Source organism: Puma concolor, chromosome A2 (assembly GCF_028749965.1).
Source record: "Puma concolor isolate L17-30 chromosome A2, mPumCon1.1.hap2, whole genome shotgun sequence".
Lineage (NCBI taxonomy): Eukaryota > Metazoa > Chordata > Mammalia > Carnivora > Felidae > Puma > Puma concolor.
Genome location: NC_141668.1, coordinates 141,617,131 through 141,641,885, shown reverse-complemented (window position 1 = coordinate 141,641,885; position 24,755 = coordinate 141,617,131). Strand labels below are relative to the sequence as shown.

The 24,755-nt window shown below is 41.4% G+C and overlaps 1 protein-coding gene across 29 annotated transcripts in view; it reads right to left on the bottom strand.

The window, feature by feature from the left end:
* Window positions 1–24,755, bottom strand: part of CADPS (calcium dependent secretion activator) — a 481,928-nt gene that overhangs the window by 107,303 nt on the left and 349,870 nt on the right. For 14 of the 29 annotated variants that reach the window (XM_086697709.1, XM_086697711.1, XM_086697714.1 and 11 more), the window contains 3 exons: window positions 14,783–14,884; window positions 12,994–13,057; window positions 12,457–12,580 (listed from right to left, as the gene is read on the bottom strand). In XM_086697709.1, the coding sequence (XP_086553835.1) occupies window positions 12,457–12,580; window positions 12,994–13,057; window positions 14,783–14,884 (290 nt within the window). Of the gene's footprint in view, window positions 1–9,163; window positions 9,182–10,052; window positions 10,122–12,456; window positions 12,581–12,993; window positions 13,058–14,782; window positions 14,885–24,755 lie in introns of all 29 variants that reach the window. The other 15 variants (XM_086697700.1, XM_086697722.1, XM_086697702.1 and 12 more) reach the window with 3 other exon arrangements.

Here is a 24,755-nt window from a genome sequence, read left to right as displayed (position 1 = left end):
CCAGACGGATACACATGAATGATGGTGGCAGCATCATTGGCAGAGAGAAGATACACTTTTGTTCAATGAAGAACGCCTCTGTGTTAACAGCTGCTTCCTTTTTCCAATGATCAGACTTATGGATTCACAGCTGGAAGATCTGGCTTCTCCCCTTCAACATGCTTCCTAACCTTCTTAGGCAACCTTACACCTTCTACTTAAACCTCCCTGTGCTTCAGTTTCCTCCGCTGCAGACTGCGAATGTTAATATCTTTCTTATGTACCTCGCAGGGATGATGCTAAGAGCAAATGAAACAATGCTGGACAGATCTCTCTAAAGCCTAAGGTGCCTACAAATGTTTATTGTTATCTCCGACACTGTGAGGAGGCAGGAATGAATTGCTCTACAAAAGCAGATGAAGGGCCATTATTAGTTCCAGTGAGGTAGGGAATATTCTTGCTCCCTTTGTGGAATTTCAACATGTCAAAATCTGTCATTTTTTTTGGGGGGGGGGGACGGAAATGTGTGGTATCTGATTGTTTCCAGCTCGTTTAATTATTTTCAGTTTGGAATTCTCGTGGCTTTTATATTGTGGGTTGAATCATATATAAAAACTTGCCAGCTTATCAAATATGTTACTTGCTATTCCAAATGTTAGAATACTGTAATCAGCACTTGACCCATCTGTCATGTGGTTTACAATATCAGCACAGCAAGCATCCTATAACAATAGCCTCTCCTTCAATACAGGCACAGAGCACTGTCAGCTTTACAATTCTCTCTCTTTAATGAGTGTCTCATTAACCTTAGACCTGCTCCTTTTTAATAGTTCCTCATTTATAAAGCAATCTGCACGGTGAGGGGGACATACTCCATTGCCAAGTGCGCTTCTGGGTTTGCTTAAATTTTCAACTGGGAAAATGAATTTTACTTCAGGCTTATAGGAAATGTAATGCTAGCAACATTAATAAAAAACATGAGAAATAAGGATAAATAAGAATATTCTGGTGAAACCATCTATTAAAAGCAGAAGTTGATGAGTCTTTTGATCATGGGACCACCTCGATGTTTTGAAGGCAGGACTAAAAAAAAATTATTTATCAGTCTCTCCTCTTATTTAAACCTTTTGTTTGGAAAAGATTGTGCATAAACAGATTTGGAAAAAATCAGTTTTGAATTAAAGCTATTTAAAGGAAGGCCACTGTGGATCCTTGCTTTAGGAAAAAGAAAAACCACTCCGTATTTTAAAGTTTTGTTAAAATCTGGTTTTCTACCTCCAGCTGTGCTGAAAGTTAGGTACGTCGCTGGTAACACCCTCATGGCTCTTTCGATGAGTGTGTGTTACCTGAGTGTGTAACTTCTTACTCTTTTCCCCCAGGTAGCTGAACCTATGTAGAGAAATACCTGACCTGGTGGTTTATAAAACAATGAAATGTCCCTGGGCTGATCCATAACCCCCGAGGGAGCAGAGACACATTTCAGCTCAGTGGGTCTTGATGAGAATTCGTAAAGGGACTCCCTCTTGCCAAGTGCCTGTCCAGAATTCTGACAGTGAGGTTTGCCACCAGAGAAAAACAAGCTCCCTATTTTTTTTTTCCTCACAGAGCAAAACAAAAACATCATACCTTGGTTTCCAACTTCATTTACCCAATTACCATTGCTCATGTTTACACAATTAAATCTGCTTGGCTTCCAGAGAGAGAGTTAAATGTGACTGCAGAAAAACAAAAAGACAATTCCTCCACATGCTCAGTTAAGCCAAGGAAGAGAAGCATCCAGGAGAGAGACACGCTCCAATTAGCCCTTAAATAACCTGACCATTTCTGCTTCCAGTGAACGCATTGCCAGTCCCTGAAATATCAAATGAGAGATGGATATGGTTGATGGAAAACCCACTTACTACCAAGTTCCAGCCTATTGATGTGTTGGTGCAGGTGCCAGTGGTAGTATTATGCTATCACTGGAAATAACTAGCGGGTAGCAGTTTGCTATGATTTGGGAGCTGGGGAGACCAGAGCTAGTGTAGGAACAGAATAAGCAGATAGACGCGTCCTGCTTTCCAGAGGACCCTGCCTCTCTAAAATGATTGCTCCATGGACCATACATTGAACACACGTTCACAAGTCCACATGATTTCTTCAGTGATGCTATCCATTAAATACGTTTCATGTCTTACATCTTCATCACTCCCTTTCAGAAGATTTCGCCGCTAGCACAGCTTGAAGTACATGGTGGTAAAGAGGTGGGTGAATCATGCATCATTTCCTCTACTCTTTTCATTGTAGCCATTTTGCCTCTCTCCTGTAAGGACAGGATGGCGTGGCCAGTCCATTCTACCTCCAAAGTATCTCCTGATTTTATCTCCCACTGTATAACGTCATGTGCCCACACTCTTGCCAAGGTGATCGACATGCAATTCACCTCATCATCTCTACCTCAGCTGTCACCAAAGACTGCCAGCCTGCCTTCAGTATCTCTCCTCCTCTGAAGTTCATTGTCCATGCGGCAGCCAGAGTGACCTCATAAAGCATGTATCTGAGCCTGTCCTACTCCTGCTGAGAAGCCTTTATGAGATTCCTTCATAACAAGAGTTATACTTTCATGTGTCATAACAAAGAGAGTGCCTGCCTTCATAACAAAGGTCCACCTCCTTTATTGGTACCTCTACTGAGCACACACGGCCCTTAAAAATAGCAAATTATATTCAACATCAGTCTCTCCCTATCCCATTGAATTCTGTATTTCTAGGGGCTAAAGCAGTGCCTAACCCAGGGCAGGTCCTCAAATATTGCTGGAAGGAAATCTTCAGTGGATTCTGCCCAATGCAGTGCTTTCATGGAAGAACAAAGATTCTGTAGTTGCAAATGCATATAAACTATACAGTAACTCTATCTCTTACCAAAAGCCTCTGGTTACTTAACAAATATACTAAACTGAATTGCTGAATAGTAAGCATCATAACTGAAACTTCCAAACCAGAGAACAACTTCAGATGTCTTGATGCAATTAAAAATGATTTAAGATAATTTAACGTAATTTTTACCTAAATTACGTTGTATCAATAAAGAAGAAATAATGCTATTATAATATGTTTCTTCTCCAACTTGGTATCTTTGTACCCCAAATCAGGCTTTGTCCTTACGACTGGACAGTTGCACCTAAGAAAAATGAACTGAATTCTGAATAGACACAGTAGTAGACATCTGTTACTCTGTTATGTACAGTAAACTTCCTCAGGAGAACTGCCTCTTTACTCCACATGGTTCTGGCGGGAATGTCCAGTAATGTCCTACAAAGGAAGTCACGTGACCCAAGCCAGGCCAACCACAGCACCCCACACCATCCTGGGCAATAGGATTGGCTGAGAGATGAACATGTCACTCAAGCTGGGCCAATGAGGCCCTTCTCTGGAATGTCAGACAATTGCCTAGAAAGGCAAATTCTTTTTCCTCTAGGGTCATTCACTAGGATAAAAAAAACTGGTGCTATCTATAACCATGCTGGTCTCAACCCCTTCTATTGTGACTCCCACTCACATTGAAGAAGTCTGTCAGCAGTCGGAGAGATCAAAACGCACTAAAATTTTTTACTCCTGAGTCCAGGCATTTCTTAGCTATGTGGGGCAAGAATTCCCTTTTCTGACTCAAGCTTTTTGAGTTTTTTACTTTTGTTGTGTGTGTGTGTGCATATGTGTGTGTGTGTGTGTGTGTGTGTGTGTGTCACTTACTATAGCAAGAACCCTGATTCAATAGTACTATTAAATATTCATGCAGTCCCCAAATAAGCCTTTATGTACATGATCACAAGCTCACTGGGGCAGGATGTTGGGCATCTGAAAAGATGATCAACAGAAGTAAACACTTCAACAAAGACAGGGAATCCTCCAGACAGTTCTTCCTGGGGAACCAGCCTTGACTTCCTGGACATCTCTTCCTGGGAATGCATCAAAGACCCTGGCTTAGGTAAAATCTCCGTGTGCTGTATTCCTGCAACAGTGCCTTACGTTTCCCTTTACCATAGTCAGCAGAATGGAATTACTTGTTATATGCCTGTGTTCTCTACCTTATCATAGGCTTCCAGCTAGGGACCATGACTGCTTTTGCTCATTGCTCAGGTGCCTGGCAGAGCTCCTGGAACTTAGTGAGTAGTTAACAAATGTATGTAGAGCTATACTGTAATGTTTTATTTTGACATTTATGATAAAAGGATATTTTGACATTTATGATAAATCAGCTGCCCCCTAGATTCCACTGACATCCCAATCACAATCCCCTGATCAGCAGCTTCAGCATCAAGTAGGAGCTTGTTCAAAATGCAGATTTCCAGGTCCCACCAGAGACCTACCAAGTCGGAATCTACGTTTCAACAAGATCTTCAGGGAATACTGAAGTTTCAGAAGCACTGTTTTATATCCCATTTCTGAAATCAAATAATGTGTCTACACTACACATTTGGATTTAGAAGTTTCCTTTTAAATAAAATACACAAAGAATGACAGCTAATATATATAATGAATATTTACTATGTGCCAGGAAGTGTGCTAAATGCTTTATTTAGGATATGTGTTTTGATCTTTCCAACAGCCCTCTGGGGGGAGGAACCATCATCAGCCTCTTTTGTAGAAAATAAAAATGAGGGGCGCCTGGGTGGTTCAGTCGGTTGAGCGTCCGACTTCCTCTCAGACCATGATCTCGCAGCTTGTGAGTTCGAGCTCCACATCAGGCTCTGTGCTGACAGCTCAGAGCCTGGAGCCTGCTTCTGATTCTGTCTCCCTCTCTCTCTGCTCCTCCCCTCTTCACTCTCTCTCTCTCTCTCTTTCTCTCAAAAATGAATAAACATTAAAAAAAAAATTTAAAGAAAATAAAAATGAAGCCTAAAGAGATTAAAAAACCCATAGGAACCAAAATTGTGATTTAACTTTTTGGTGTAACAAATCCTGAGTGCTCAGGCTGGTTCTGAAGTAGTGTTTTTTTTGGAGCTGTACATAAAAGATGTACATAAAAGAATGCTGGACAGCATCAGCTGTCATGTTGAAAACTCGGGCCACTAGGGGCACCTCAAGTGGCTCAGCCCGTTAAGCAATCAACTCTTGCTTTCAGCTCAGGTCATGACTCACCATTTGTGAGTTTGAGCCCCACATCAGGGTCTGTGCTGGCGGCGTGGGGCCTGCTTGGGATTTTCTTTCTCCCTCTCTCTCTGCCCCTCCCCTGCTCTCTCTGTCTCTGTCTCCCTCTCAAAATAAATAAATAAACTTAAAAAAAAAACTCAGGCCACTTAATGGATTGTGGGTGGGGCCATTACCTCTTGGCTGACAGATAAAACAGCCCAGGGGTGGGGTGGGGGCTCCTGAATATGTACAGGACCTTGGACCTATAGGAAGTTTGACTGGAGATAGGAAAAGATACAGAATCTCTCTGTGTCTTCCTCTCTCTCTGCCCCTCCCCCGTTCATGCTCTCTCTCTCTCTCTCTCTGTCCCAAAAATAAATAAACGTTGAAAGATACAGAATCTCAACCCTACAGAATCTGCTTGGCCATCCTTTGGATGCATTTGGCCTGCTCTAGCAGGTTTCTGTCAGTTGCAGACAAAAACAAGTCCTCATTTCTTTGGCAATCTTAGGGCATCTCAACTGCCCTCAGGAAGACTTCCCAATGAAAGGAGGTGGGCAATGATCTAATCCCAGAAAGGAGTCCTCTTGTTTTTTGTTTGTTTGTGTGTGTTTTGTGGTCTTCCTGGATCAAAAGTTGTAGATACTTTTGAACTTGGCCACTGAATGAATGGAGATTGTCCCAGTTGAAAGGGCTGCATGGTAGAAAAAACAAAAAGGGATGCTGTTTGAATTTAGAAAGATCTGAGTTCAATTCCTGCTTGAGAACGTCACTTATCCTCTCTGAATCCATAAAAGGGGTAATAATAAAGCCTTATTTATAGGACTAAGGGACAGACTGAATTATCTATCTATCATCTATCTATCTAATTTTATAAATCCTTGGCATATTTGCAGGAAAAATTGTTTTATTTCGAGTTCCAGTAGAATCCTTATGATGCTCAGAAAATTATGCAAGTATTTAGCCAAGAACTGAGGCAAAACACCAATAGTAGTGTAGACTTTCTCAGAGCTTGCTGGGTTCAAAATGTGTGACGGTTTAAATGAAATGTATTTAAAATGATAGAATTCATTTGCAGGAGTCACAGCTTTTCTTTTATAGAGTAGCAGCCTTTTACATGTTTTTTTTTTTAAGATACTGTAATTAAATAGCATATTTAATTTCTAATAATGCCACCAGACAGAAAGCATAAGCCCACCGAAATGCCATGTGCAGAGTCCCGTAGCCTACTGAGGCACAGCCTGATTGAAGGACTCTGTAGCTGTCCACCCCAGTTTACATAGGTGACGCCAGCTGTGCCCAGCCACCTCTGTTGGTTGGCTTTGCATACCCATCTGCGTGTTTGTGCTTTGTTCCCTCTCCGGAGCCTGAAGAGGGAGGGGAAGGATAAGAAAAAAGATTTAAAGATCAGGAAGGAAACAATTACAGCGATGATTGTGATTTAGGTCTGTTTTGCCTAGAAGAGGCCTTGGACATACCAAGCTTCAAACCCATCTCTGCTTTGACCTTAACTCTTCTTATTTTTATTTTATTTTATTTTTTAACGTTTATTTATTTTTGAGACAGAGAGAGACAGAGCATGAACGAGGGAGGGTCAGAGAGAGAGGGAGACACAGAATCTGAAACAGGCTCCAGGCTCTGAGCTGTCAGCACAGAGCCCGACACAGGGCTCAAACTCACGGACCGCGAGATCATGACCTGAGCCGAAGTCGGCCGCTTAACTGACTGAGCCACCCAGGCGCCCCAAGACCTTAACTCTTTTTAGGTCTCGTTTTATTCTCTTGCTGCTACCCAGTCCTTTCCGCCCATCACTGTATGGGCAGTATGATTTTTACGGAGTTCAAATTGCCAAGCTGCCCCCCTTGCTTAAAAAGCTTTCACCTTTGGGGGCGCCTGGGTGGCGCAGTCGGTTAAGCGTCCGACTTCAGCCAGGTCACGATCTCGCGGTCCGTGAGTTCGAGCCCCGCGTCAGGCTCTGGGCTGATGGCTCAGAGCCTGGAGCCTGTTTCCGATTCTCTGTCTCCCTCTCTCTCTGACCCTCCCCCGTTCATGCTCTGTCTCTCCCTGTCCCAAAAATAAATAAACGTTGAAAAAAAAAATTAAAAAAAAAAAAAAAAAGCTTTCACCTTTGGAAGTGAGAGCTGTGGATCTTGTCCCTTGAAAAACCCATATGCATAGGGGCGCCTGGGTGGCGCAGTCAGTTAAGCGTCCGACTTCAGCCAGGTCACGATCTCGCGGTCCGTGAGTTCGAGCCCCGCGTCGGGCTCTGGGCTGATGGCTCAGAGCCTGGAGCCTGTTTCCGATTCTGTGTCTCCCTCTCTCTCTGCCCCTCCCCTGTTCATGCTCTGTCTCTCTCTGTCCCAAAAATAAATAAACGTTGAAAAAAAAAAAAAAGGAAGAAAAACCCATATGCATATAAACGTTGGCATAGATTCTAGGTTAGGAACCTCTGGACCATGAGATACAGTCTGAACTCTATTACTAAGATGGTGCCTCCTGCCTACATTGCAACTTTCACCCATTACTGCTATGATTTCACCTTGCTTAGCAATCACACTGAATTACACAACATTTGACCGTGATGTCTGGCCTCGGATTCTGGCTCTATCACTGACAGGTGACAACAGGTGTGTTATCTAACCTGTGTTTCAGATTGCTCATCTCCAAAATGGGAATGATAGTAGGATCCCCTTCATAAGGGGGTTTTGAAGATTAAATGAATGAATACATAAAAAAGCACTTATGGTCATACCTGGCACATAATACACATGGAATAAGGATTAGCTACTTTTTTAAGGATTAGCTATTTTTATTAGCTGTACGGTTTCACGCATTTGCACATATTATTCCCTCTATCTAGGATGCCTGTCCACTTGCCAATGCCAGCTTCCTTTCACCGATTCTACTTGAGTTTTCAGGATGTATTCAAGCTCACCACCCTCGTGAGAACTTCCATGGTTTTCTGATAATGCGCTCTTGCACGTCACTCTGTTACTCGGTGTTGCTGTGTACTGAGTTTGTAATTTCCACTTATACGCCCATTTGCACATATGCTCCGTAAGGTTAGCAGCTATGTCCCTCTTGTTTACTAGGCCCTGGCTTTCACAACTGTACCTGGCATATGGTAGGCTCCCACTAAGCACTTGTGGAATGAATGGATGAATGAATGAATGAATGAATGAATGGATGAATACTTTCTCTTTCAGGGAGAGAAAGGCTCATGTGTCTTGAACACAGGTTTATGAATCTTCAAAGACCTATTGCCAGCGCGGGGCTTGGCACGTGCACAAAACCACTTTCTGAGTTGATCTGAGATCCAATCAACTTAGATTCAATGAAATATGTTTAGCGTTGATTGCATGATCATTACCTTTTGAGGATTTTTTCGACTTAAGAACAATGATCAAATATAAAATAAATAAATATAAAAAAAGAGATGAGCTTTATTTATTAAAAAGTCTTAAGTTAAAGCTTTCCTCAAAATACGCTCAGATGTTTGGGGACCAAACAAGACGAAAATCTCCAAAGCCAGAGAACTTGCTAAGACCTGTCCTCCCACGACCCTTCCAGCAACAACCCCCGCTCAGCCACCCTCTGCACGCATCCTGTCTCACCACACGATACATACAAGAACAACACGGACACAACTCCTCTCCGTCTTGGCTGATAAACATTCATCAAAGAACACAAACTTCTCAATAGGGAAGGGAACAGAAAAAAGAAATGAAAAACAAAGAGGAAGAGTAGTTTGGTTCAGTAACGTATTGTTTTAAGCACGTGAGGCCAAATCACTGAAATCCTGAAACCGAAGATGAAATGGAGCTCCGCAGCTAACCAGAGTTCTGTTCCTTCAAAGCTTACGCCTTTACGGAAACTCTGCTCTACAGAGGTCAACATCTAATGTGCAAGAGATATAGTTAGACAGCACAAATTAACTCCTTAAGTATCATCGCAACTCCACATCGGTCTTTGGGAGTTCATACGTTAAGGAGCTCTTAAAAAACAAAAACAAAAACAAAAACTCAATTATAACTCCACAGTCCTGACAGTTTATAATGCATATACAGTTGGTTCACCTGCATCCTTTTGATTCTCTATTTGAAAGAGAGAGCACAACAAGGAGAGAAGAGAGAGAGAAACAAGAACACATATGCAGGATTAATGAGCAAATGGACCAAAATGCCCCCCACTTGTGTGTGATACATGATATTGGAAGGAAAAGGTTGCCCTTGGGTTCCCACCGCCCCGAAGTGTGGGGGCCAGCAAAAAAAGGCTCCTTCACAGAGGTGGAAAATGCTGCACAAATAGAAAATTAGTAAAATTAAGTTTAATGTGAAATCAAGCTATGAAACATACACGAACTCTCCAAGTGACAATTAAGTCAAATGTTCTAGCCAGAGCTTAGAGGACAGGGACAAGTCAAAATCTCCCGAGAGAATAAGGAAAAGCTTCCCAGCTTGAGAGAGAACAGACAGGAGGCATACAAGATCTAATTTTTACACAGGATGGACCACCTTGTGTGATCTTATACCCGTAATAGTTTCACATCTTCAACATGGAAAGGAAGGCATGATTTTGCCTCAGCTATCCCTTTTCTGACACCTAACGCATTGTTCCCGGCCTAGCGGCTACCTTTTGATTGTGTACCAGTGACAAGCACTTTACAAATTGGGGTTACACACAAGCAAAGTAAAAATGCATTCAGGTCACAGACAGAGAATAACTGAAAAACTTACGGACAAATCTGAGTTTATCACAAACAAATGGCTTAATTGTCTAACCTGTTTGAGGCTGATAAAAAGTGACTGAACTTCTCACACTGGGTTTCACAGACAGAATCAACAGACAAGCCAATGCTAAAAAACTTGAAGCAAGGAGAGTGAGTTGGTTTGGATCTGGATTTTCTTGAAATAATGAAAACGGAAAGAGTGAAGACAGCATGGCGAGGAGGCGGTAGGTACTCACGAATGGTTAAATCCATCACTTGGGAGGCCAAGCAGAAGACAGGATGCTCATACATTTCTCTCTTTTTCCCTATAAAAGAGGATTTGGGCATGCAAGAGGCTTAGGTCAGAGGTAAAGAGGTTAAAGGTCATAGGTTAGAGGAATACGTTACATTAGCTCAAAGGAAAATAGCCACAGAGTATTTTGGGATAAACACGGGATAAAAGAAAAAAGGAGTTTCAAAATTGGAGATCTACTGGATTAACCATTCAGCATGCCGTGAGTCACGAGAGAGATTGTGACCATGATTTTACACGTCTCTTTAGAATTGTTGGCAAGAGTACAATGACCAAAAACATCATGAGTAAAGGGAAACAGAATTTCATTGATTTAAGGCTCCAAGATACTAAGGATTTCAGACTTTAGTATCTAAGGCTCTTGAGGTATTTCTTCATAAACATAGTCTCCAGCGATATCACTATAACTTCATTCCCAAATTCTCAGGGGACTAAGCTGTGGCTCAAATGTAAAAACGTAAGATTTCTTTTCTGAGCATAGGATCAGAACCTCGTAAAAGAAAGTTGTTTGGTAGTAGCATCTCCAAAGCTGCAATGTCTCAACCTACGGTGGACTATGTTCATGAAAGAAAACCTGATACATGCAGCCAGAGGATGTTGGGTTGTCTGAATTAACAATCCCAGCATGCTTTGAAATTGGTGTCACAGCCACTTTTGCAGAGGTAATGTCAAAAAGTGGCTGAGCCAATCACGGACAAGGAAGGAGAGAAGCGGAAGAGAGCAGGTAGTGTGGAATGAGGTACTTCTCTGAAAAGAGAGTTGGAAAAAAAAGATTGGTTTCTTCAAAGAATCCCCAGACCTAAAAGTCACAGTGCAAAAGATAATTAACACAACCAAGAAGAATTGAGGCACAAAAGGAAATTACAGATCAGCTGATCTACTTTGGAAATGAATGCATTTTTACTTACAGATCTTAAAGTTTGTTTTTGGATATATTTATCTGAAAGAAGAGAGCAGATCTTACCGAAAGACTAGTAATAACTAGACCAAGGCCTACGAGGCAGCAGCCATGGCGACCGGACGTTTCTTGATCCCATCCCATCTCTGGCCTTGCCTAGAATTATTAGGTACCTGGTTGACTTTACCAAATACAACCAATCATTATGTCCTGGGAAGGTAAATGCTAGAACAATTATTTGCTAATATAGCCCTTTAATGATCTTCTTGTTCCTCTATTTTTGTCACTCATTACCAAGTCAAGAGTTGATAAACATCCTTTTAGTGCCCAATTCTTAAGTGTTTCTCCCTGGGTGCATAGCAATGAATTCATTACCACTGGTACACAATTTGCATTGTCAGACAGACAAAATTGAGAGAGGGAGGACATGTAATGTACAGAACACTGCGATTTGACATGACCTTAACCTAATTCTCTAAGGAAACAAGGACTTCGGCAGGGTAAGTGATAGGGTTTTGGTGGTTGATTAGGTCTTTTTTTTTCCCCCCCAGTCAAGTCCTGAAGGCAGACAATGGGCATTTGCTGGTTTTAGTCAGGTGTTTCACATGTGAGAGAACATCAGATTCCAGAATGCGGACACACTGAGTTTTGCACACAGAACTTCCACATTTATACACTTACACCACTGGTCAAGTTGGGTGTGGTTTTCAAATCACCCTATAGCAGCCAACAGGGTAACAATGAAAAGTGATTAATACCTTTGCAAATGAATAGGTCCCAAAGAACCATATCTTCTCAAGTAGAGTTTACTCAAAGTGCCTTTTGGGTGATTACTTGGTCATCAGTGCCTGCTTCCCTAAAACTTGAGAGGGCAGTGGTAACAACCATCCTAGGTCTGGAGCAACAAGAAGGAATGAGATCTAAAGCAAACCAGGAGCCATCAGAGACAGCTGGACACCAACCTGCCATCAGGTTTGAAAATGTTACCCAAAGACAAGATATTCTCAAGGGGCAAGAAAGAGTAAGCAAAAATCTTGATGTTGTTTTGTTCAATGCTAGTTTTACCTCCAAGGCTGTCAACAATGGACAACAAAGTGCTTTGTTTTCCTCTATTTAAAGAAGGTAGCAGTCCCACAGAACCTCTTCTTAGGAAAACATTACTCACAGAGCAAAGTTAGTGCCGACACAGACTCTCAAAAGGACCTTCGTTATCTGATAACATCCTATATTCATATTCTTCCCCTCAAAAGACTGCTGCCTGAGCCCCTGTTCTTAATTCACTTATTTGGCCGCAGCCAAGGAAGCTTTCATATTTCAAGTGCTTTCAGGTTTCAATTTAACATATTCAGATGGACCACTGTTTTCTGGTGCCCATTAGAAAAGACAGACTCTTCCCCAGGGAGGCATACCAAAATTTAAAGAAGTAACTGGGGGCAGAAGGGAGCCTTACCTTCGATTTTAGCATATTCTGAGAGCCGGGAGTAGTTGACTAAAGCAGCCTGCTCTAGACATTTCCGGATGACTGTTTTTACCTCCTCTTGTGGTACGGGGGTAACAATATCTTTCATCAAAACCTTTAGGTGGGAAAATAAAAGATTATTAAGATGGTTCAACCAAATGTGTTACTCATTTATGTTTCTTAAAGAGCTCAAGTTTAAAACGAGCTGTGAATGCCTCCTTGTGACTTAATACTGATTGAGAGCCATCGCCAAACAGAACACAGAGTTGTAATGCACAGTTAGGATGGCAAAACCCATCTATGAATCAAGGAAGGGCCAGGAACATATCTTCAATATATGCTAACTATTTGGGAGTCTGGAGATAAAATATCTAGAATTTTGGCAGTTTCCCCACGTTTATTCTGGTATTTGATGAATGGTAAGTGAAGCCTTGAAAAATGACAAACTAGGTCATTCAGCCATAATATTTCATTACAATCATGTTCACGTCTATATATATGTAATCTGTCTTTTACTTCCATTCTTACCCTTTCCAAGAGTGATAGAGTAGCTTTTAAAGCCCCTTCAGGTCGACCGAACGGAAAGCAATACCTAAAAAACAGAGAACATTCTTCAGGTTGCCCAAATACATTACATTTCAGCATGAAGTATGCTGCAATTTGATTCCTATAGCAACTCTTTCTGAGGAACAGAAAATGCTTTTTATTTTGTCACGTTGTGTTATGTTAATCTGAATTCACACCATATATGTGTGTATATAATGTATATATGTGTATGTGTGAATAATGACTAAAGAGGGACTCTGCAAGTGTCTGCAGCAGAAAAGAATATTTAGAGTGATGGCATAAGGCTCTGTTTAGATTTCTATTGTGAAGGAAAACCATTTGTTAGCTCACATGTGACCTTATATATTATTATAGAGACCAGGAGTAAAAAAAAAAAAAAAATTAGTTAAGACAGGCTAAAATCCTAACATATTTACTCAAATCTCCAAAGGCTTTACTAGAGGAAATGAAGGAGTGTATTTTGAGCAAATTCATGCTTTTGCTAGATGTACTTCTTTGACTGCAGTTTTTAATTGTCATGGGGTCTTTTGTTACTGGCAATACATCTTGCATATAGCGAATAATCAATAAAAATTTATCCCAGAGGATTTTGATGGCACAGAAAGAGCTAGGTCCTGTACCCCTAAGAGTTCCATTGACTATTTGGGGCTGTCACAGGCCTTTTGAGCCACTGTTCCTCATGGTACCAAGGGACCAGCAGAGGCTACTTAAACTCAAACTATCTCCTAGGCGTGTGTCCAGCTGAGTGGTCTGGGGCAAGTTCCTTAACTCTCTCAGCTTTGGTTTACTTTTTATTTGAGACTGTGACAACGACCTCACAAAGTTGTTCTGGGAATAAAAAATCGAGTCAATGCCTAACCAGCCGTGAGTCCTGTATCTTGACCCCTAGGAAATGTTTAAGAAAAAGGATCAGTTTATTATTATAAATGTTCTTACTATTTTTGAGTTACTATCTCAGGATCTCTAGTCTACAAGCACCAGTGCAGCGATAGAAATGTCTAATTTGCTGCAAGGCAGAAGCGGGCTATGTGGTGCAAGGCTGAACTTGGACCTGCTCGCTGTGTCAAGGGCGCGGGGTAGAGTCAATCTGCCAAGGCAGATCTAAGTTTCCTTCTTTCCCTTAGTAGACGGCTAGCCCTGTTTCTGAGGCAAGAGAGAAGGTGGACACTCTCCTATGGATCCCACTGCCTTCCTTCCCTGTTCATGCGATCTGATTCACAGGAGTTTTCACGGGTTTAGGAACCTTGTAGAAATTTCACATTCAGCTTCTTAACAGAGATGTAACAAATGGATTGATGACCAGGGTCAGCTTGCAAAAGGAGGGCTCTGTTCTTTTAGTGGAAGTAGAATGAGCTGAAGATGTCAAAGTCTCCTGGCTATTGCAGAACCCTGTCCTATTGGTTTTCATTTCCATTCAGTTACCTTTTTTTGTTTTTTTAGAGGGATGGAGAGCACAAGGGAGTGGGGGACAGGTGCAGAGGAAGAGAGAGAGAGAGAGAGAGAGAGAGAGAGAACCCCAAGCAGGCTCCATGTTCCCGACATGGGGCTTGATCCCACAACCCTGGGATCATGACCTGAGCCTAAACCAAGAGTCAGATGCTCAACTGAGCCACCCAGCTGCCCCTCAATTCAGTTATTTCTAAATATCCAATGTGTCACTGACAGGTTAACAGTTTTAGAAAGTCAAGCCCTTTATTTGCCCCACCCCAGTCTCACGCTCTTAATTAACCCCTCAACCCCAGATCCTTACCTAAAATGTGTAATCTGATTTTCCAACAGAACTCGGAGTCTCTCTTTGATTTCTTCAAAACGTTCCTTCTCTTCAACAGTCACAGTTCCGATTCCATCAGGCCTGAAAGAAGACATGTCATGAAGTGACGGGAACCTCATACACTGACATCGTCAAATCACATCTCTAGCAGGAGGAAACTGTCCACTTCAGAAGAACAATTACAATGATCGATGTGACCTTAGGAGAAGTTCTGCTTTTCAGAGGTGGCTACTAAAGGGCATGGGGTATGCTGGGGTTATCTTTTGGAGACATTTGTAGTACTGTCGCTCATTTATTGTGAAGTGGTAAAATGTATAAACTGGTGGCCAGAAAGTCCAGTTTCTAGACCTTTTGTTTGGCTCATAGCTTCTTAAGATTTTTGAACTATTTGCCAGCATTTTTTTAAAGTTTGTTCGCTTGTTTGTTTATTTAGAGTGTGGGAGGGGGCAGAGAGAGAGAGAGCACACGCGCACGAGAGAGCGAGAATCCCAAGCAGGCTCTATTTGCCAGCATTTTTAAAAGTGTATTTATTTACTTAGAGTATGGGAGAGGGGCAGAGAGAGAGAGAGAGAGAGAGAGAATCCCATACAGATTCTATTTGCCAGCATGTTTTAAAGTTTATTTATTTATATAGAGTATGGGAGAGGGGGAGAGAGAGAGAGAGGGAGAGACAGAGAGAGAGAGAATCCCAAGCAGACTGCACATGGTCAGCACAGAGCTCGATGCAGGACTCGAACCCATGAACCATGAGATCATGACCTGAGCCGAAGTTGGACACTTAACCGACTGAGCCACCCAGGTGCCCCAATTTGCCAGCAATTTTTAAAGTTAGGAAAGTTTTACAACACAATTCTTTTGAAAATTTGGAACAACTGGCATTAACTGGTGAGTAACAAGTAATAGCTTTTTAACAGGGGCAGGCAGTTAACTGTCCACATCTCTCAATTGTGTTAAATATCTCTCTTGTAGGCACTTAGGTTTGGGACTCCTGAATTACGCACACAAACTTCTAGAAAAAACAGGTGCCTTGTAAATATCTGTCGTTTTTGGTGTTAAATGTTCCTAAGTGACTCAATATCTAGCTTATATTACAGATGTTCAGATTCTCTTAAGCACTAATGTATTAACTGAAGAACAAATTATAAGACATTGGGGAAAGTGAAAGACATCGATGAAAGAAATTAAAAAAGACACAAATAAGTGGAAAGATATCCTATATTCATGGATTGGAAAAATTAGTATTGTTAAAATGTCCAAACTACCCCAAGCCATCTACAGATTTAACGCAATCCCTATCAAAATTCCAATGGCATTTTTTTACAAAAATAGAAAAAAACAATCCTAAAGTGTGTATGGAACCACAAAAGACCCAAAGAGCCAAAATAATCCTAATAAAGAACAAAGTTGGAGACGTTGCAATTCCTGACTTAAAAGTTTATTACAAAGCTTTAATAATCAGAACAATATGGTACTGGCATAAAAATAGATGCACAGACCAAGAGAACAGAGCTGAGAACCCAGAAGTAATCCCTGCATGTATGGTCAACTAATATTTTAGACAGGGGAGCCAAAGATGAACAATGGGAAAGAATAGTCTCTTCAATGAATGATGTTGGGGAAAACTGGATATTCACATGCAAAAGAATGAAACTGGACTCCTATGTTGCACCACTCAAAAAATTAACTCGAAATGGATTAAAGACTTAACCATAAGACTTGAACCCATAAAAATCCTAGAAGAAAGCATAGGGAAAAAGCTCTCTGACATTGGCCTTGGCAACAATTTTTTTGGATACGACACTAAAAGTAGAAGCAACAAAAGCAAAAATAGACAAGTGGGGCTACATTAAACTAAAAAATTTCTGACAGCAAAATATAAAGGTAACCTATGGAATGGGAGGATATACTCCCAAACCATCTATCTGATAATAGACAACAGAAATATAGAAGTCATAAAATTCTATAGAAAAAGCAAATCATTCAATTAAAAAATGGGCAGAGGACTTGAATAGACAAATGGACTTGAACAGTCTTCCAAAGGAGACATACAAATGGTCAAAAGATACATAAAAACATCACTCGTCATCAGGGAGATGCAAATCAAAATCACAATGCGATATCACCTCACAATGGCTAGTATTGAAAAGACAGCAAGTGTCGGCAAGGATGTGGAGAAAAGGGAGCCCTTATGCACTGTTGGTGGGAATGTAAACTGGTGAGGCCACGGTGGAAAACAGTATTGAGGTTCCTCAAAAAATTAAAAATAGTACTATCACATGATTTGGTAATTCCACATCTGGGTATATACCTGAAGGAAAGGAAATTACTTTCTTGAAGACACATCTGCACCCCTGTGTTCATTGCAACATTATTCACAACAGCCAAGATATGGAAACAACCGAAGCGTCCACTGATGAAAGAATGGATAAAGGAATTCATGGATAAATATATACATGATGGAATTATTTTTATATGATGGAATATTATTCAGCCATAAAAGAAAGGACATCCTACCTTTTGAGACGACATGGATGGAACTTGAAGGCACTACGCTGGACATCCTACCTTTTGAGACGACATGGATGGAACTTGAAGGCACTACGCTAAGTGAAATAAGTCAGACAGAGAAAGACAGAAACTTCAAGCTCTCACTTACATGTCTAATCTGAAAAAGTCATACTCATAAGAATACAGAATAGAATGGTAGTTGCCAGAGCCCAAGGGCTGGCAGAAACAGGGAGCTGTTAACTAAAGGGTACAAACTCCCAGCTATAACATGAGTAATGGTACTGTATTTATATACTTGAAGGTTGTTAAGAGAGGAGATCTTAAATGTTATCGCCCACACTAAAAAATGATAATTATGTGAGGGGATGTAGGTGTTAATTAACCTTGTCATAATAGTGATTTCACTATATATATATATATATATATATATACACACACACACACATATATATATACACACACATACACACACACACACACATATATATATGATCAACACATTAGATACCTTAAACTTACACAGGTTATATGTTAATATCTCAATAAAGCTGGGAGAAAAGAGAACAAACCACATATGATGCGTTTCCATGCTAGTGAACTACTGGTCATTTTAATAACAAGAAGGACCCTAGCAAATATAAGTAAATTCCAGTTTAAACCCAGTATTCTCATATTTCTAAATCGCCATCAGGTTTCCACACATTTTTCCTATTTGCTTTGGACTGTTCAAGTTGAAAATACAAAAGGAAGCTGCATATTTATAGCCCAAATTTATCTGTGCCAAATTAGACGTGGGATAATCTGACCCATTCAAAGACTTCAGCTTCCCAGATCCCGTAGTGACTTGTTGTGACTACTGGCTGAGCCAGTTTGCAGATTGGCGTGTCACCATGAAACTTCTACTGGAACATTCTTCAGTTTGCAAATGGGAAGTCATCTTGAGACCAAACAAATGGTCTTATTTATAGGTCTTCTCAAGGATCCAGCATAAGTTGGGAAAATCCTGTATACTAGACCAGTCTGACTGCACAAAAGACTTGGCAAATGACAGCAATGTACCTCCTGTTAGGGGTTAATTGGTCAGCTTCCCTTCTTTATAAATACTAAAAATTCCCCACTTGGAAAAAAAAAAAGAAAGAACAAGAAAACTTCCCCTCCCCCACATTATTAAAAACACCCCTTAACAGTAAAATTCTATAAAATCCATTTCTTCACACTCCCCTGAACTGCCCTGAAGAAGGCCAAATGGTAAATATCAGGTAGGATGTTGAAATATGAATATGTCTTTATTTTCATGTTTTCTTTTTTTTTTTTTTAATTTTTTAACGTTTATTTATTTTTGAGACAGAGGGAGACAGAGCATGAATGGGGGAGGGACAGAGAGAGAGGGAGACACAGAATCGGAAGCAGGCTCCAGGCTCTGAGCCATCAGCCCAGAGCCCGACGCGGGGCTCAAACTCACGGACCGTGAGACCGTGACCTGAGCTAAAGTCGGACGCTTAACCAACTGAGCCACCCAGGTGCCCCTATTTTCATGTTTTCTAGATAAATCCTAAATGTTAATTTACAAAGTTTATTTAAATTTTTTTCAAGATTTTTTTTCAGTAATCTACACCCAATGTAGGGTGAGAACCTAAAACCCCAAGATCAAGAGTCGTATGCTCTATTGACTGAGCCAGTCAGGTGCCCCTATTTAAAATTTTTTACATATGAAATGTCCATATGTAAATCTGCCCATATGTGAATCTGTAGCTACATCTCAGGATGAATTCATTGGCCTCCACAAAACATAGGTGATGCTTTTTGGTGTAGTAACTTCTTATGTTTATAATCTACAACTTTCTATAGCTGTGGTTTTTCTATTTAGATTTTGTTTACACAAAATACAACTCGCTAATGCACTGAACACGTTTATCTGATTGGCGTGTGCACATACTCGATTTGGGAAAGTGGGAGCCATTTTAGGAATTTTGTTTCTTAGCAGGGATTAGCCCAGAGATAAACGCTATTAAAATATAATTTACAAATCAGAAAGGGGCTTACAGATCACGGGAAAAAGCATGGAAATCATTTAACATGGGAAGCCCAGAGACGCATGTGGCTATTTTTAGGAGATAAACCTTCCTGAAGAAAATCATTCCTCACTCAGCAAGACTTCTAAGGCAATTATTAGGCAATAAGAAAGTAACTTTTAGATTTGTGTTTGAGATGATAAAAACTAAGCATTGAGGGTGTGTCTGGCCTTCTCAGTTAATCCTCACTACAAAGGGTATTATTACAAACATAAAATTCAATTATGTTTCTTTCCCTTTTGTTCTGATGATTCACAGTTGTGATTATTTAAGGTATCAGCAGCTTCCAATTCCCTGACAACCTCCGACTACTTTCTCAACACTATTAATCTCACTATTCTAAAAAAGTAAATGACAAAAAATTATTGTAGTCTTTCCTTAAATTTGTTTCTTGGGGCCCTTGGGTGGCTCAGTCCATTAAGTGTCTGATTCTTGATTTTGGCTCAGGACATGATTTCACACGTCGTGAGATCGAGCCCTGTGTCGGGGGCTGTCAGCACAGAGCCTGCTTGAGATTCTCTCTCTCTCTCTCTCTCTCTCTCTCTCTGCCCCTTCCCCATTTGCACTCTCTCTCTCTTAAAATAAATAAATAAACATAAAAAATTTGCTTCTTAATTGCCTATGTCAGTGCAAATAGTTTTAACTTAAAATGAATGCAACTAAGTTTATGTCTGTAAGGTAAATAGTACAGAATTGACCAACAAAAATAGGTGATTTAAAAAGTCATGATTTTGACATCGAATGCAAATTTCTTTGTAACTGCCAGAATTGCTCTGAAATGGTACTGGGGACAGACGATGTTATTTTACAAACTGAGGAAGAGACAGGCAGGAATAATACAATTTATTAAAGATCACAGGTGGTAACTCTATCAGTTGAAAAGTAAAAATATCCTTTTTTGTTTGTTTAATTTCACTGCATTTTTTAAAGTTTATTTATTTTGAGAGCAAGCTAGCGTGAGGGAGGGCAGAGAAAGAGAGAGAGAGGGGGAGAGAGAAAGAGAAAGAGAATCCCAAGCAGGCTCCACACTGCCAGCTCAGAGCCCCAGGAGGGGCTCAAACTCACGGACCATGAGATCGTGATCTGAGCCGAAATCAAGAGTTAGTTGCTCAACTGACTGAGCCACCCAGGTGCCCCTCATATCATTATTTTTGAAAATTCTGTCAAGTACCAATTTCTTTTCTGTTGTTCCCTGTAATTTGTCAATGGGAATTATACAGGCTTAGATTTCTATGGGTTTGCTTCATCAGGGTCACCAGTTGTGGGTTTGGCTTATCACGTTGGGGTCACCAATTGCGGGTTCAGCTTTTGGCTTTGTCCAGCAAAGCCAAGGACAGCAGAAAGGGTAACTCAAGACTCCACAAGTCAAGAGAGGTGAGAGGGAGGCTAAGGGAAGTCTCCCCAAACTGCTCTCAAGCTCCGTGTTTATTAGGCATAAATTATAGGGAAAAAACATTGGGCAATATGACAGTAGTACGGACCAGTAAGAAGTATAGAAACCATGCAAAACAACAAGGCCTTCCCAAGACTACACAAGCGCAGATGCCTAAACCAGGATGGAGGACAAGATAAGATATTCCATAGATAACATGATCTAAGGAGTTCATGAGCACAGTAGGGACCCAATCCCTAAACACACATTAACTAGACATTGGTCAGCTGTTTTCAGCATGGCCAGAAATCAGTGTAATGGGTTCCCTATAATCTCCTCAGCTAGGACATAGCTAATTTGATTTCTCACAAATTTCTTATTTTTTTATTTAAAAAGATTTTTTAGTATAATTTGTCAAAGTGGTTTCCATACAACACCCAGTGCTCATCCCAACAAGTGCCCTCCTCAATGCCCATCACCCACTTTCCCCTCTGCCCCACCCAATTTCCCACAGATTTCTATGGAGCTACTAACTGAAAATCCTGGCTCAATATTTTAGGGAACACTGTTTTCAGAGAAGCAATAAAATACTTTGCCTAGAGTAGGGGTCCTCAAACCCGAGCATGTCTCAGATTACCTGGAGGATGGGGCTGAGAGTTTGTTTTCTAACAAGTTCTCTGATGCTGCTGGTCCAAGGAGCCCACTTCGAGAATCTCTGCTTTAGATCAAGAAAATATCTTGTGGGTGGCTCTTCCAGTGGTTGAAAGGGTAGGTTTGATTCAGGATTCCCCAATTCCTTTGGATTGGAGTGAATCTGGAACCAGAGATCTTCTCCAAGCAAGAGGGTCCACTTATAAAGCTACGATCCCTTCTGGAAGTGGTGTATGTGCTATTTCAAAGTGCCATCCCAGGCAGTGCTGGTTGCAAAATAAGTAGAGGAACTGTATTGGTGTCTCTCAGAAGCCCTGCTTGTGTGTGTGTGTGTGTGTGTGTGTGTGTGTGTGTGTGTGTGTGTGTGTGTTTCTTGTCTGGAAACATTTGGAGGTGATTCTATAATTGTCATAAAACTGGCTCTGCATGGTGTTCCTTTCTCCATACTTTTAACACTTAAGGAGTCACAAAGAATGAGAGAAGAGAGATAAAGCTGGATTTTAAATTCCAAACGAGCAAATCCCAGGCTGAGATGTGTCTTTACTCAGAACATGTGTCTCGGAACCCTGAATTTCCCATTCTTCTGTGTCCTGAAGGGTGCCTTTCCTGCCTCCTTGGTTTTTGGCTTCTTAGCACCCACTGTCACTTCTTAACACCTGAATGTCCTTCGGAAGAATGACCTTGCCCACACCGCGCGTACCCTTGGGGAGAAGAGTAAACTGGGGTCCTGTTTCCTGCTGTTTATATACTGAGGGCCTTCCCACAAGCCAGTCCCCTCCTCTTATGGACACTGTGTGTCTAAGCTGGACTGTGACCTAAGCTCAGTCAACTGGACACACTTTTCTGGAACCTTTATGTTGAGTAAATAACGCAAAGATAGAAGAAACAGGTGGAATTGGCTCGCCCTGGCAGCTGTGCCCTGACCAGACAGACTGTCCTCACAGGTCAGTAGTTCTTAATCTTTGCCTATACTTTGGAACCATGTGACAGCTTTGACAGTCTCACCCTCAAACTCTGATTCAATTCACCTGCAGGGGGATGTAGACATCCCCAGGTTATCCTAATGTGCTGTCAAGGGTTGAGAACCGCTTTTGTCCTGTTTCCTACCTTTCCGTAGCTTCCTTTTTTTTTTTAATGTTTATTTATTTTTGAGTGTGAGTGGGGGAGGGGAGAGAGAGAGGGAGACACAGAATCCGAAGTAGGTTCCAGGCTCCGAGCGGTCAGCACAGAGCCCGACGCGGGGCTTGAACTCACGGACCGCGAGATCATGACCTGAGCCGAAGTCGGACGCTTCACCGACTGGGCCACCCAGGCGCCCCTCTGTAGCTTCCTTGACTCCAGTTTTCACCTCAAAAACGGAGAGGATCCAGACTTAGTTTTTATTACTTATACTGATGTGAGTTCATAAAGCACTATCTCCTTTTTCCTAGAAGGAGGGGATATGCACATCACATAGTAAAATTGTTTGATGCCTTTGAACCTAGCTTGAGAATCTCTCTCTCTCTCTCTCTCTCTCTCTCTCTCTCTCTCTCTCACACACACACACACACACACACACACACACACACACAGCGACAAGGAAATGTGGTCCTGGGCCTCCGGGTCCACCTAACTGCACACTGGCTAACAACTCACTTCTAGTATATCATGACCCTGCAAACTTGAGACAAGGTGCAGGTCCAGTGCAGTCATTTTTGGAACCCCATGAGGGACAGGAAGCTGTCCCACCTGCAGGCCACCACTGCCACCAGAAGTAGGTCTCTCTGGCCACAACAGACTATATCACTTCTGACACAACGGGCATCTCCGGAATCCACCTTTCAAGTTTTCGGCAAACCATTTTCTCACTGTCCTTCACAAAGTTGACATTTTCGGCTGCACGACAGGAAAGATGTCACGTCGGCTGCTCTTCAAGTCCTTGTCACCGTGGTCAGTACCAGTTCTGTCACCTTCACTCTCCTCACACTCGCCCATCTTGAGCCATGTCACAAATAATAATTTATCTAGAGTTGTGTCTTTTTTTTTTTTTTGTCAGACTGAAACTACCACAACCCAGCCACCCGTCTTTCAAGTTACTAGTTATCCACATTGTTCTCCCTCTCCCCAAATGCTTCGGAGCTAGACCTTGTTAATGGATGACTTTTATAGGAGGGATCTCATATGATTAAGAACTAGGCTTTTCATGTGAAACGTTTTATTTTGAGATTTGAAATTAGGTGTGAAGAATCCAGTCAAAAAATCAAGCGGCAACGTGTTTTGTGAAAGTGACCTCATCTCCTTGGATCGTTCAATTGTCCCCCCACACCCAGGTAAGCACACAGATTCCTAGCATCTTGTCACTCTGCTGGTACAGTTCTCCACATTGTGTTGAAAGCTCGGCCACAAAACCCTTGTTTGGAAGCTGAGCTATCTTTTCAAGAAGGTCAGAGGACTAGATTCATTCAAAGCTTACAGCAACGGATGTGTTCTGGTATTGCATCTGTTTAGTGATCAAGTGTAGAACCCAGGTGTGAGAGAATATGTATGGGTTCAAAAGACAGAAGAGGGTCTGGTCCACTTCTCTGCATACAGCCAGCTTTAAGCTCCAATCACTACCAACAAGGGGTAAAACTCCAGCTGAAGTGGGAATATACTTTCTCTCCAAATGCAAATGTCCACATATGCTGGTGCAGGCACCGTAAACATGATATATTCTCTCTCTCCAAATGGATGCATGCCTGCAGACCGCATTATGGATCCCTGAAAATGTCCTTAAACAAGCATGATAACTGAATCCTACTTGCTACTAAATTGTTCCAGCCCAGAAACATGAGAGCTTAAAGGGCCAGAGTGGGACAGAGTATCTTAGATGGTTCTTGCAATGCTCCCTAAATAGAACATGTAGACCAAAACACTCTCTTAACCTCTCTCTTTTGAAACGGATTTCCCCTAGCAACTCTTTATCCTTACAACTTTTAGAATGATACCTTTGAATTTAATCCAAGAGCGGAATATTTTCTTTTGTCTCTTTCAAGTGACTAGTAACTACAAATTCAAGATAACACCAAAGCATTATCATCTCAAAACAAGACATCCCTGCTTGCTCATCTGGATGGCTTGTATAATCTCTAGGTTAATTATACACTGTAATTAGGACTCTCACATCCAATAGTCACTGCTTCATTATGAAATCCCAGCCTTTCCCTTTCCTCCCCTCTCCCTCCAGCCCAAGCCCCTCTTCTAATTATGCCCTGATGCCCTGGGGCTCAGACACGCTGCTAAAACAAATATATCAAAGTGTTTGTATCACAAAGACTAAGATAGGAAGCAATAACAAGCAGTTTCTACAACCTTACAATTGAAGGCATTG